The following is a 14681-nucleotide window of genomic DNA, read 5'->3' as shown; positions in this document are numbered from 1 at the left end:
TCTTGTGTTTTTGTTCCATTCAAGTCACATTGAAAAGCAAAAATAAATAAATCCCCAGTTGAGCATTAACAATTCTGTCCTTAAAAAGTCATAGGAATCACAACATCAATCATAAATAAACCTGCACTTATTTTGTTTTGTTTCGAACACTAATAAAAACAAGAAAATCATTTCTGTGGAAGCCAGAGACCCTGATTTCTGTAACATTTTTTTAATCGAGTTAAAGATGAATGATTCACATATTTTGAAGTAATGTAATATATATATATATATATATATATATATATATATATATATATATATATATATATATATATAAGTACAACTGCAGCTGTTTTTTTTCACATTTTAATTGCCTTTGCGTCAATATTTTCAGAAAAACTACATTTAGATTTAAAAAGGATTTTCATCTTGTATTTTTTTAATGGCAGTATATGCAGATGTGAATATTGAATACTACTATCATCATGACTTGCCAGCAGGAAAACAATGGTGTCCATTAAAAAAAAAAAAAAAAGTTCAGATGTGCTTTTCATCATCATCATCATCATCATCATCATCATCATCATCATCATCATCATCATCATCATCATCATCATCATCATCATCATCATCATCATCACACTCCAGTCAGTCACACGCTCAACTTACACTCACAATCTTGTGTTTTGTTTAGTTCTTTACCTTTGCTGCCACAGATGAGCTGGGCTTTTCCAGAAGGTCCCACAGTTTCTTCCGTTTCTCAGCGCAGCAGGTGTTGTCGAATTCCTCTCCCTCCCGGTCTTTCATGTTGTCTGCCTCCCTCTTGAGCTCCTCGTTCATTTGCTCCTTCTTCTGGTGGTACCTCGCCTGACAACACGACTCCAGGTAGATCTCGTCGATGCCCCAGTAGTCGAGCTCCTGGCTAAACGACAGGGCGCACATCTCCTCCATCATGTGAAGCTTGCCCGTGCGGTAAAAGTTCAGGATTGACGTGAACGCTCCCGGGTGTCGGTCGAAAAAGTACTCGTTCTCCTCAAGACTGTAGTCGTCGCACACCTCCATCAGAGATTCGTGGGAGTTGCAGTCTCTCAGCTTCCCCAAACGCGTTCGCGGTAGCCTATCTAACGTTCGCCATAGGACCTCGTGTGGGAGGCCGCCGACGTTCAGCCTGACTCTGCGGAAGCAGGACTTGCTCCGGAGGATGTCCACTGGTTCAGGAGGCAGCGACGTCGTCGAGCGGGAGCCCGCTTTGTTTAACTCTGCCAAGGATTTCTCCATGATGACTTTAGGTTGAGGGAGGATGTAAACAGCCAGGGTTACGGTTTGGAGTCGATCTTCTTTTCATTCATAATGGTGTCTAAAGAAATGACGAAGGCCAAAAAAAAGAAGAAGAAGAAAGAAACGATTAGTATCACAAGAATCAACCGGAACTCCAGAGCACAGAGAATCATCAGGCTCTTGTGAAACATCAAAGGCCGGTGGCGTTGGCCCCGGGGCAGCGGGTTTGAGGCGCCACAGGGTCCCACAGAGAAATCTGTCAGCTCACAAGATCATTTAGAAGAGCAAACGATTTCTGTCACATGAGCGTATTCTTGATTTTCACCTGCGCCCTGAGAAAAGCTGGAGGTTTATCCAACTTCGGACGTCTTTAACTTTCAGCTGGTTGAGCTGCTCAAACCAGAGAGGTAGAAAGTTGTGGCTTTAAAGCATCATTTCTTTTTGCAGTATTGACGATTATCCTTGTTATTATCCGTGTGACTCTGTTTAACTTCTTTTCTTTTTTTACTCTCTCCTGAATCAACAGTAATTTTATTCTTGGTGAAACAGAAGCGGGTCACCGGGATGACTCACCCATGATAACATGGGAAGAAACAGGAGCGTGGCTTGTTGTTGTATTACCATAATCTAAACCAGGGACCGAGAGAGACTTGATTAAATAACGCTCCCCACAATTGACAAAAACTGCCCACTCAGACCGACATGCAGCACAGGATCAAAACAACGGGGGATAATCACATGCTTGGCTCCAGGACAGTAATATTTTGGGATAAATAAGATGCATCCAATAATAGTTCCACATTAATTTACTTATAATAGAGTCTACAGTATCATTGTCTTCGTACATTTTTTGTTTCCTCATCCAACAGTAAACACACCCTTGATGTGGTTGTTGGGATGACTCATGCCTTCAGCCTGTGTGTGGAGTCATGCATTTCCATTCATGGGGTAAATAGTGAAAACATCCAGGAAAATGGGCAAATAGTGAAATATCCTCTTCTTGTTTCATTTTTGGAAAAAAAAAAAAAAAAAAAGAGTCTAGTTGAACACAAGTTTACCAACTTCAAGTTCCATTTTCCTGATTTCAACCTGAAATCTGTTGATTTTCATTGATTTGTTTGTTGCATAGTATCTCCTGGATTTATTGTTGATCTCACACACACACACACACACACACACACACACACACACACACACACACACACACACACACACACACACACACACACACACACACACACACACACACACACACACCACACACGAGTGTGGTCAGGAGTGAGCGCTGTCCAGACCGACGGTGCTGAAACACCGGGAAGCAGCAGACTGACGTGGGGATTCAGCCCAGATGAGCTCTGCGTCTCCTCCCCGACAACGAGCTCCAGCGTTTTCCGAAGCATCTGCGAGCGTGCACGCGGTGCACGCCTCACTCTGCTGTGTTTATGTCTCCGTGATGGGCGCGTGGAAGCCTCGGGCCTGCAGATGTGGCCATTAATCACTGTCACACAAAGTTTATAATACTTAACAAGAAACAATCAAGCCCGAAGGACAAGTCAACACGCATTACAGTGTGTTCACAATGTTCAAATTAAATCCACACAGAATGCGTTATTATTAGTATTAATGACAATAATCTTTGGGGGTGGTGGTGCGACATTGTTATGACGGCGTGTGGACATGCTGTAACAGACTGCGGGAAAAAGAAATGGTAATTTGAAGAGGTCTCCACCCTCCTGTTTGATCCAGCAATAAACAAACCACAAAACAAATAATCACTCCCTCCTGTGCGCACACTGTGCCATTCTGCTGCGCGCACACAATGAAAGCTGCAATAAGCTGCGATGCTTCATCACCTACAAGTGAAATGTGCCGAACGCAAATCCTCCGTCATTAAGCATGTTGGGCTTTTTTTTCCTCTCCCCCAAAGACTGCATGCTCCATATTGGTGCAGCTCGGATGCAGTGAGCTATCACAATTGATAAGTTGCATGATGAGAAAGGGATGAGCTGAAAGAAATACCGTGGTGAGTTGTTGTCATCCTGCACTCAGTCAGAGCAGCACGTACAGCTCCATGAACGATCAATCCGCAAACGCAAACCAAGCAGGAGCATTGAAAAGAAAAAGAAGAAGAAAAAAAACCACAAAACAAGGAGGCGCCGTTATTGGTGTATCATTACCGGGGTCTAACCCAATCCATTTCCCCCTCCTCTGTCTCCGACATGGCAGAGATGATCTTCAGCTCGAGCTGCTGTCGCTACCCGCCGGTTTCCTGCCCCGCATGTCGCAGCCCTGCGCGGATCAACAAGTACACGCCGACAGCCCGATACGGACAGACTACCTGTGTTCCCAGTCAGCTGTGCGGCGCGAGGAGGCGCAGCATCTCCGTGAAGGTGGATCCATGGCAGCTCCGAGCTCCCCTCCACATCTGCTTAACTGTTTCAGCTCCGCGTCCCGACGCAGGCACGCAGCGGCTGAACGCGCAACACGGAGCACAGCGCCTGCAGGTCGAGCTGGAATCTGGGAGGAAAGACACGGATCCTCTCTTAAAGATTCATGCATGCCTGATATCAAACCATGTGATCTGGAGGCGACAGCATGGAGCCACATCAACGAGGATCTGCGAATAGCAAATGTGTGGAAATGAGGTATTTGCATATATATATATACACACACCCCAAAAAACCTCCAAACCTACTAATTTCAAATACTCGAATTATCATAATTAAGTTGTATTTATGGGTTTTAATTTTTTTGCTATTATTTTCTTATCAAGTATGTAATTTCTCTTCGTCTTTAAGTACAGTTCGCTCAATGTAGTTCAGTTTATTTCATTCATACTTCACAAATATCAACAATACAGGTTGTCTCAGCAAATTGACCAAGGTACAGACCAATGGAACAGCTTTAGCCTTCTTTTTTTAATCATCATAAGTGCAAAGTGTTATTCTTCCTTAAACTGTCAAGATCATTTTAACTGATTAACAACAATTATAAACTTAGAGACGTCCCTCAGCTGTTTAGATGTATCTCTCAGGTAAGAAGAACCATTGTGGAAGATAATTTATCTAATAAAATATTTGCATCACTAAATGATGATGCAAAAATTAAAATTTCATAATAGGTAAAGTGGATCTCCACACAAAGATTGTTTTTTCTTTAATTATTTTAGTTGTTAATTGTCTGTATTACTTTGTTTTGTAAGAGAAGTATCAAATTGGTCAAAGTTTTTTAAGTGGAACCCTTTACCTTGAAACACTTACATATTTAGTTATCGGTAAACAACATGCAGTGTTGCTGACTTGGATTTATAGCAACTAATTTAGACATTTTCATATAGTTAGTGTTGTTTCCACTTACATTTATATTCTATAATAACAACCAACATTTATGGATTTTAAGTAAATTTTTGTACAGTGTAAAGAAGTTTCTGATCTTATGCGACACAATGAAAGTTCTACTTTTTAAAGTACAAGCCCACATAATGAATTTATGATCAAACCTTGTTGAATGACCAATATGTTGATTCTTTTGCGAGGGAGAAGCACTGGCTGTATTTCCATTTATTTCCCATCGTGAGCATCCCATAGTATTGTTTGTCTGAGAATTCTACTTCCATTATAAAGTTTCATACAGATAAACTGAATTGATTGGTTGATATCTCAATGCAGTTAAATGCAGTTATGTTTGCTTTGAGTAGCATTTGAGAAGAGTATGTTGCATTTATTAATTTTTTTTTTTTACTTCAGGAATTTTTCAACAGAACTGTCATTGTTCATGTTTAGTTTCAGGTGTTATTTTGAGATTGACGCTGAGATTCAGGCTGCTTGACTTCCCTCCTCGTGTCTGATTGCCGTTCCCTCTGATGATGCGCTTCACCTGTGTCTGAGTGTGTGATTGCCTTCACCTGGTGGCTTTGCTATATATTGGGGCTTTTCTTGTGTGTCTTGTTTTCCGTTTCGTCTGTGTTCCGGAGTTGGTTGTGTTTTCTTTGTGTTTGTTTTTTTTTGGGGGGGTTGCCTCGCCTCGCCTCGCCTCTGCTTTCACTAATGCCTCTAATAAAACAGGCTCCAGTAACTTAGACGGCAGCGTCGAGCCCAATGAGCCCGTCCCCCAAACGGCGATGCTTGACAAGAACGTTTGCTTCTAATTAATTTCAATTAAAGTGCTGAAATTAAGTGTGTTGTACTTGAGTACAACTTTTCAGTGTACTCTTTCCATTCGTGAAAATCTCTCGTTTTATATCTATATCATCTAAATTTCTGTCATGGTGGCCTGAAGTCGATTCCATGGGACCCGGGTCGTCAGTCCATCACAGAGGGATTTTCAAACGGTCACATTCACAGCAGTGTTTAGAGTGACCGGTTAACTTCAGGTGAATGTGTTGTGGATTGTGGCATGAAACTTGAATACCCAGAGAGAAAAAAACCCAACTCATGCATGCTGAAGGACAGCCTGCAAAAGCCACATAAAAAAATCCCCCAACTGGACTCAGACCAGGTGTAATCTTCTACAGAAGAACGGCCACATGCCAGTGACATCCTGCAGAAGTACAACTTGAGGGGGTCACCACAACTTCAATCTTTAAAGTCCCACTTGTCTCACGAGTGTCTTTTTGCCCTCATTCTTCCATCTGAATGACTGAGCTTCACTCTGCAGAATGATTTATGTATGGAGATTAAAAACCGAAGGCTGTTTTTCACTTGAATCCGTCAGAAAGGAGAAACTCTGTACGTGCTCGATAAGAATCTCCTTTTAAGCGGCGGCTCTTACGAGCACGATTTGTGACATTACAAATAGTCTGGATGCCAATTCTGGTCCGATTCAATTTTCTGAAGGATGAAGTGGAAACTCAAACATCCGGTGCACACATCACAAAGATAGACTTCAGGGTGAAAAAGCTTTTGTGGCCAGTGGTCAAACTTTAGAAGTGAAACGTATTTGCAGTGTTTCATTGTGATTTTTCACACAAATATGAATCTACAACCTTCTGGAGTCCTGTTTTCAACTTTTTTGCCACAATATGTGTTTTTCTTCACAGTTCTTTACATATTCTGCCGAAAGCAGGAATTTTTACAAACAACAATGTTACTCTGGTTTATTGACAAACTGATTAAATCTTACAGAGAATTAAAAGTGCTATAACGTCTCTAACAGAAAAGTCTCATGTTTTTTTTTCATGGTGATTTATGGAGTCACATCTCATGCTGCGTCCTCCTCAATCTGTATCGGACCTGAAGATCTCCGTCTGGCTGAAGCATCCCGAAGCCGTAGCGACTGGAGTTAACCGGGGGTAGTTTGGCCTCGGGGTCGCACGTCTCCAGATCGAGATGTGTCAGCAGCAAGAACACAAATCTAAACACAAAGTAAAGCTGTTTCTTATCGTGACAAACAATCTCACTGTGTTTACAGATTAGCCTCATCTCACTCTCCCTTCTTTTTGTGAGATGAGAATTAAATGGACTATCCTTTAACCTTTCTAACTGGATACGAAGTCTGACACATAAAACACAAGCTCCCACAGCCGGCTGTCCTCTATTACCCTCATTCTCGTTCATGCAGTTCGGCACAAGCGATTACTATATTACATCTTGTTAATGATGATCGAGAACATGAAAGCGGGACTGAAATGATAAAAAGGGAGAATATTAAGTGAAGATGTATTTTGTTGGTCTGATCTGGTAATCGAGATGAAATTGCAGGAAACTCTTTCATCATGAATGCATCAATTCTAAACCCGAGGTTAATCATATAAAGAAAAAAAACAAAAAACAGAAATAAGTATGTTTCACACTCACTGTTTAATGGCTGTAACAGCAAACTCTTTCCCGACGCAGCTGTTTCTCCCTGCGCCCCAAGGCATGGTGTAGTACTTCAGTTTTTTTCCATTCTTGTGGAAATGATCCTTCACTGTCATATCTTCATTTAGGAAGCGATTATATTTGAAAATCTGCCAGAAAGACACGATTGAAGTTAAGAGTGTGTATTATAATATCAGGTATGCTTGTGTGGTTGTACGTCCCCTCACATGTCTTGTTTAAATGCATGCTACTTTAAAGTGCTGAGGACAAATAAACAGACTAGACAGTGACAAATGGTTGCAGTTTCTCCCAGGTCCCCGTTGGCCATTTAATTTTGTGGGCATTCACCAGCTTATCCCAGAAAATGCATCCTGTCAGTGATTTAGATCACACTGCTTCGCCCTGCCTGCTTACAAACACCTTGTAACAACCAGTAATGTAATACCTGCCAATATTGTAATAATGTTGGCCTTATTCATTGTAATTACGCCAATAATGTAATAATTTGTCAATTGCCTAATAAGATATTTAAAATTTTTTCAATGATGTTCTAATACATAGAAAAAAAAAATAGGGCAGCAATTGTTGGAAATAAAAGCTGTTTTTGCAGGTTTTGAGTAATTTGCTTATCAAACATATATTGGATTAATATAAGTATAATGGTGTATATATGGATATAGAGACATACTATGCAACACTCTCATGCAATCATGGTTGTAAAAAAAAAAATCTTTGAGTGTTTTTATTGTATTATTGACAAGTTATTATGTTTTTGGCTTTATTACTTTTTGAATGGTCAAAATCATCCCATTATTGGTTGTTACACACCTTTTGTGCTCGTGGGAACAAGTCCTGCAGTTGCCACATGGTTGTGGGAATAAGCAGGCCAAAATCTGAAGTTTTGAAATCACAAACTTGATTCTCCTCAGAGGTCATGATGCCAAAAGGCCGAAAGTCACTGGTTTGTTAAGCTGTTCATGAGATGAAACATTATACGATCACATTAAATGTGTGAGGAAAAATAATAATAAATCAAATGGAGAACTGCACTGGCTGAGCACCTGTGGCTCTTGGTGTATCTGTGGGTCCATTTGAGGGCTGAGGAGGGGGAACAGACACACTCTGTCTCCTCGTCTGAGGCGGTACTCCTGTCCGTCGGCCATGAGCAGGATCTTGTCCTGCACCACTTCTCTACGGATCATCACTGCAGCGGTGAGCCGCAGGGTCTCACTCAGTACGCTGTCTGCAGAACGGAGGGGACAGCAGGGCGGAGGATGTCAGAGCGGCGTCGTCACGAGTTAAATCAACAGTCACCCCGGGCGTCATTTGGAGAGGTGCAAATATTTTGCACCAATATCAAATATATGGAAAACAAAACCCCACCGCTTATCCGGTCGTTTCAAAGGTAGAAAATGGACTGTCAATAACAGAACACTGTTCTCATTTCAGACTAAGTTAAATTTCCCCGTGTTTTGATCTGAACGACACGAAGGACTAAATCCCAGGGTGGAAGTGCTCAAGTGAATAACAGAGGAGTCTATCTGCAGCTGTTACTCACCGAGCACAGGTGTGCAGTGTGCTTCCAGCAGGCTGACGGGGGGATGCTTTAGGGAAGTATCCCGGAGGCCTCTGATCTCTGACTTAACCGCTTTCATGGCCTCAGGGTGAGTGAGGAGGAAGCCGAGGAGCCAAAAGGCAGCAGGTCCCGCGTTGCACTGAAAAGAAAAACATCCAACACACACATAAGCTTCAGGTGTGAAAAACTACAGATTTTGAGTACATTTTGTTCGTGTAGACAGAGAATACATGAGATACTTCTGATTATTATTTGTTCACCTTCTGGGACATTTCACACAATGTTGTCCGTGAGCTGCTGCTGTCTGAAAATGACTGATATAAAGAAGAGGAGGCAAAGCTGTACCTGCTCTGTAGACACTGCTGTCAGTCTCGCTGCGAGAGGCAGCTGAGCCTGTCAGACAGTAATTGCTATGGGTTAAGGGAGTTGTTCTTTTTACCTCTCAGGTCACCTCTCCAGCGGCAGCCAGGGTAAATCACCAAAACCGACTAAATGTGCATCACATTGTCTTTCTGCCATCTTAGATCCTCACATGTCCAGATCTAATGCCTCAGGTAATGACTTGTGTGTGTGTGAAATCACAATCACCTCTAAATGTAAATAATAAAATGATAATAAGAAATAACAGGATTTCAGTCTGGGTCGCACGGTGGAGGAGTGGTTAAGCTCTCGCCTCACAGTGAGAATGTCTGAGTTCAAATACCAGCCGGACCTTCCTATGTGGAGTCCCCATTTTCTACCTGTGTGTGCGTGGGCTTCCTCCAGATACTCTGGTCTCTTCCCGCAGTCCAAAAACATGCCTGTGAGGTTAACTGGTGACCCTTGGTGTGAATGTGAGCCTGATGACCTGTCCAGGGTATACCCCTAACCCTAACCCACAGTAAGCTGGACTCCCAACGCCCCGCCACCCTGAGCAGGATGAAGCGGTATAGAAGATGGAAGGATGAATCTCGGTCTGTATGTTTCAGCCAGTAGCATCTGATCGCTCGATGACTAAGAGAGAAGTGTAACTTCCAGCTCAACAAGAACCCTTGATGACGTTCAGAAATCCTTGAGTGACGCTTTCTTGTGAAATACGCAAATCTATGAGAAACTAGCCACACATGCACTGCAGTACTTCTGACTAGTCTCCCATCTAATCCTTCTATTCTCTGCAGTGGTGCTCCACTTTTCCATTCAGCACAGAGACTATGTGCTCCCATATCGCCGCAGACATGAAAACAGAAAAACAAGCAAACATGCTCGAAGACTGGCGGTCCTCCCAAAACAAGCTGCTGTAAGAGGGAGCAGTGGGTGGTCTAGCCAATGCCTCTTCTTCCCTGAATGCTGTACACAAGTGAACCATCATTAAACTGAAGCTACAGAGGATCTGCAATCACAACATGTGGCTCACTACTGCCCCCACCTGGAGACATCTAGCAACAACAGCCACACTGTGGCCTGGACCTGTCTGGACTAGTGAGTAAAGATTGTGCCTTTTCACATTCGTCAAAACAAGAAAAAAAGAAACTCTTTTACACTGTAGCCCAGTGGAACCAGCAAGAATAATGTGTGAGCAACAGTTCATGGGCAATGTTCAATATGATGAGTGTTGCCAGGAAAGAAGACCTGACTCACAGCAAGAATTCCTGGTGATTGAAAAGAAACCGTATGTATGGAAAAGAGGAAGTGACTTCAACTGACTAACACCCACGCACTATTTACAAGGAACAATTACCAGACGTCAAGTGAAGCAAGGTGACGCTGGAAACGATTCATAAGATAAAAAAAAAAGTGGTTTAAAAAAAACCAACCTTCTTCTCTTCGCTGCAGGTTGAGGCAAGCAGCTCTGAGTCGCTGATGTCTGTGAGGCATTCACTGACTCTCTCACCTTTGCATAGTTGGTAGGTTGCACACCGCAACGAGGAATTCCAACATTCAGCCTGGGTGTGGAGAGTTTATATGTTGCATGGGTACTATTGTGAGTGTGTGTGTGTGTGCGTGTGTGTGTGTGCATGCATGCGAGAGATAGACACACTGTAAGATAATCAAACAGTTCTCACCTGTGTGACCCACAGCTGTAAAAGAAGTGCTCTATTCTGCATTTCTTCCTCCATCCCTTCCTCCTGCAGAAAGCGATAGTAGCTCTGCTGCCAGGAATCCGACTCCTCGCTCAGCCAGCCGGGGGATAACAGCTTCCACAGACGCTCCTGGCATGACCTTACTGTTTTCTTTTCCTCTGGTGGAGTGCACACACATTTACAACACCGTCTTTCATGGCTATAACTTTGAATAAGAGTTCATTTAAAAAAAAAAAAGAAAACTGTCGCTGGGATCATCTTACCATGGTTGAGTGTGCAGCGAGCGAGTTTCGCGAGAAGCTCATCAAACTTGCGGAATTCCCTGTAAACAGCTGCCGGGTCGTCTCGACTCTCAAACAATGTGAGAAATCCAGCCCTGAGAACGACAGTGACGCTGAATTTCATATTTACCTTTAAAGTATGAACAATGGGGGAATCGTGTAATTTATCTTGACATGACAGCTTTTCACTTCGGGCTTGGAAAGCTCTGCGTTACCTGAAGAGGAGGCTGTAACTGAGGTCAAACAGTCCACCTTGTCTCCACTCTGAGGAGACGCAGCTGGCGTTGTTACCGAGCAGCAGACTCTGAAGATGAGCCTTCATCGACGTGCTGATTTTGAAGAGACTCAGACCCTGGAAATGCCTAAAGGGTTGCAAATTAAAGATGACACTGAGATCCGCAACATATCATTTGGCGGCCCGTGAGGCGTGTGTTGGGAAGATGCACTCATTACCCCTCCATCCATTTTCGCTCTGACGTGGGCTCCCTGCCTGGCAGCTGCAGACCAAAGACCTTCTGTACGAGCTGATTTCTGATGTGGGTGAAGTCCAAACAGACTGTGTCGTTCAGCACGCTGTCGAAGGAGTTCGGATCTAACAAAACTGTCACATAGTTCCCCGCAATACGCACCTGTGAGAATATCATCATCGAGAAAGTCAAAGTTTTCAACTGGATTCTGTCTGTAGCTTTTATGGATTCATATTTTATTAATATCTCTTAAAAAAAAAAAAAAGATTTCCATCTGTATTATATTATGTAAATGTGTGAAACGCAAACATTGCTTCTTTCCTGCTCTGCGGTCATGGGAATCAGCCAAACATGAGCTCACACAGGTGGTATTACTCTGGTATTGTCCCGTATTTCCTTCTTCAGCTGATATCCAAATGATTTAGATCATTATCACAACTCACTGTGAAGATGTCTCCGTGTTTTTCTTTCATGCGTTTCAGAAACTTTGCAGCATCTTTGCCAAACTCCACAGCGTGTCCCAACCAGGGCAGGAAACCTTTGTCCAAAGGAGGCTCATTTTTCTGTCTGTCAAGTACAAGGAAGCTTGATGATTTGCTTATCTAATGTACATTCATGATTCTCACCAGACAGGTTTGGACAATAAAGTTGTCTGAACTGAGGTGAACTGGAGTTAACGTGCCCTTAAAGAGCTGTACAGCTTGTGGGCACAAGCACACAAGTTTAGTTTCTGTGATTTATGTTTGTCTAATTCCCTGTTGAATGAAGTTGCACATCAAGATTAGTTTTAACTGTGATGCTTTTCCACATTTGCAAATAGTACTCTTGCAGATGTTGACAAGTTTCAGACTCCCACCCCTTATTAAATTTACATCTGATTACACTTTATGTAAACAAATATGAATGAAAAGGTTTACCTTTTGCGACGATAGAAGTGGAGAACAAATATCGGCAGTCCGATAAGAATCGAGAGCGTTTCCCACAGCATGTTTCTGTGAAGTAAGATACCTGAACTGGCTCGCTGATAAGTCAGTCCATTGTCGCTGGCAACTCTTATAGCTGTGAGCCTGGCTTGGTTTCAGCTACCACTTGTTTGGAGGCGTGGAAAGGTGTGGCTGGCGACAGAAGGTGTTGCACAACAACTGTTTAAACAAACGGTGTCAGACACCACAAAAGCCACTATGCAAAGTCACACCACAGTGAATGATGGCTTGCCGTACGGTGTTACACTCGTTTCTCCCGGTGTGTGTTACATCTGACGGGGACTTTTGTTCTTCAACCAGTGCACGGTAGAACCACACGTCTGAAAATGTCCTACCTGTGACATCACTGCGGTAAAGCCCAGCGTGTTTGCGACTACTGCTGTCAAGAAGCACATATTTCACCAGGGTGTCACACTGACAAATTCCCCGGGGGCTTAATGGGAAGATGTCTCTATGACATCATTCAATTTCCCTTTAATGGCGTGAAACGTCTATTTTTATCTGAGTCGGCGTAATTTACGGAAAATCACCGGTACAAGTATGCATCAGCTGGTCACGATGTTGAAATGGTATAGTTTGGTTTGTGTCTTTATCATGTGACACTGTATTTCAGTCCTGATGAAGGAATGATCATTACGCAAAAAGCCAAACATTTTCCTTCTCAAATAAAAGAGTTATTTCAGAGTCATTATGAATATTAAACTTTCACATTGCAGTTATAAACAACTTAAGAGACACACAAACAAGTGTATCACTGGAAAGTTGTGTGTTCTGTTGTACTGTTATGTTGTCATCTGCCGTATTAACTTTTTTCTTTCTTTCAAAAATCCACAAAAAACAAATCCACTGTACACTGTATTGTACTCGGAGCACATCACCCAGAAACTGTCTTGTCTTTATTGCCATCAGCACAATAAACAGAGGATGAAGGTAAGAAACTATTTGATCTGTCATTAAAAAAACAAAATTTAACATTAAATGTGTCATGAAGGCCATCTTTATGATACTTCACCTCCCGTAGCTTGTGATTTTACTAATTCGTAAACTTCTAACTAGACCTTGGCTTGTTTTTTTTTTACAATAACAGCTGAATGGGAGGAAGGTTTGTCCCCTTGGACAAATGAAAACCCTTTAAGCATCACAGCGTCCCATGAAACAAAATATAATAACAAGGTGAGTTGGCTCGCAGTGATTTAGAAAAGCACAAACATCAACAACATATTTAGGACTTCGATCCTTTCCAGCACAGAAGGAGACGATAATGATCCAGCATCATGAGCGCACTGAAAATACAACAAACACCTGGAATTTGTATTTCCCTTTCTACAATATTAATCTGGAAACCAATTTGCGTTTGTCTCTAAGAGATGCGAAAAGGAAAGGAATGAAAAGAGAATGACGCCACAGTCATCTGCTGAACCAAAAGAGAAACTGTGTATTGATGTAGAACTCACCACAAGTCTGTCATCACACCTTCTGCGTGAATATTTCAGAACAAGAGCGTTCTCAGTCAATACCACTACTTGTTGTGTACAGGGCAATAGTTTCTATTGGGCAATCATCTTGGATTTGTTTTGAATGTTCAATGCCCGCACAATAAATCAGAAAGCAAAGAGCAACTCAGGAAACGTTTATAGTGATTATATTAATTAGCTTGTTTTAATTGAACACTGTTGTAAACATAATTTAAAAAAAAAAAAATGCTTGCTGACGAAAAAAACTAAGTGTGTGTGTGTGTGGGGGGCATTAGCGCAGTGTGGCTACTGCTTAATGGGAGAGAATGGACTGTTTTCAATATGAATGGGGGGGTTTGAACTTATCCAGATAAAAACATCTTTAAAAGCGGTTAATTGGGCAAAACGTGGGGCCATAAAGTTAAAACAAAATAGTTGAAAAATAACTGTAGAATAAACTTTGTATTTGGCTCTGAAGCGGCCTTTATGTCAGTTGGTGTTCACAGTTGACCAACAGAGGGCAGTCGAGCTCTTTGCTGTGACTGCACCAACTTCACTTAGTTCAGGATTTAAGTTCTCAAAATAACACTGAAGGCAAGAAGCGATTCCCTATTTCCAGTGGCAGCTGTTGATAAATGTGTTGGATGGGGCTCTTCATTATGAGCCATTTATCAGCCAATGTTAACTTCATTTCAGTAAGTGCGTTTATAAACCACATTACAACGATCTTGCCTTTTTTAGATTGAGAGAGGCCCCCCCAGTGATAAAACATTATAACTAGTGAATAGAGAGCACTTATTAA

General features: G+C 42.1%; 2 protein-coding genes across 3 annotated transcripts in view; both read right to left on the bottom strand.

The window, feature by feature from the left end:
* The window catches only part of kcnb1 (potassium voltage-gated channel, Shab-related subfamily, member 1), a gene marked incomplete at its 3' end in the record, with an annotated part of 28331 nt that extends 27047 nt beyond the window's left edge, over nucleotides 1-1284 (bottom strand). Inside the window, exon 1 of the mRNA XM_080462168.1 lies at nucleotides 685-1284. Within this exon, the coding sequence (XP_080318294.1) occupies nucleotides 685-1260 (576 nt within the window). The 5' untranslated portion in view covers nucleotides 1261-1284. The remainder of the gene's footprint in view (nucleotides 1-684) is intronic.
* Nucleotides 1285-6163: 4879 nt separating this feature from the next.
* Nucleotides 6164-12818, bottom strand: ptgis (prostaglandin I2 (prostacyclin) synthase). Of its 2 annotated transcripts, XM_080461769.1 has the most exons (10): nucleotides 12360-12818; nucleotides 11886-12009; nucleotides 11429-11604; nucleotides 11191-11337; nucleotides 10958-11070; nucleotides 10677-10852; nucleotides 8617-8773; nucleotides 8120-8301; nucleotides 7056-7207; nucleotides 6164-6612 (listed from the first exon to the last, which is right to left on the bottom strand). In XM_080461769.1, the coding sequence occupies exons 1-10, from the start codon at nucleotides 12428-12430 to the stop codon at nucleotides 6453-6455; spliced, it is 1458 nt and encodes a 485-aa protein (XP_080317895.1). In that variant the 5' UTR covers nucleotides 12431-12818; the 3' UTR covers nucleotides 6164-6452. The 2 variants fall into 2 exon arrangements, with proteins under 2 accessions (XP_080317895.1, XP_080317896.1); XM_080461770.1 differs by lacking the exons at nucleotides 6164-6612; nucleotides 7056-7207 and adding an exon at nucleotides 7887-8029 and having other exon boundaries at nucleotides 12360-12499.
* Nucleotides 12819-14681: the final 1863 nt, after the last annotated feature.

Source organism: Lipophrys pholis (genome assembly GCF_963383615.2).
Source record: "Lipophrys pholis genome assembly, chromosome: 4".
Taxonomy (NCBI): domain Eukaryota; kingdom Metazoa; phylum Chordata; class Actinopteri; order Blenniiformes; family Blenniidae; genus Lipophrys; species Lipophrys pholis.
The sequence above is the reverse complement of the archived record's forward strand: the minus strand, read 5'-3'. Positions and strand labels throughout refer to the sequence as shown.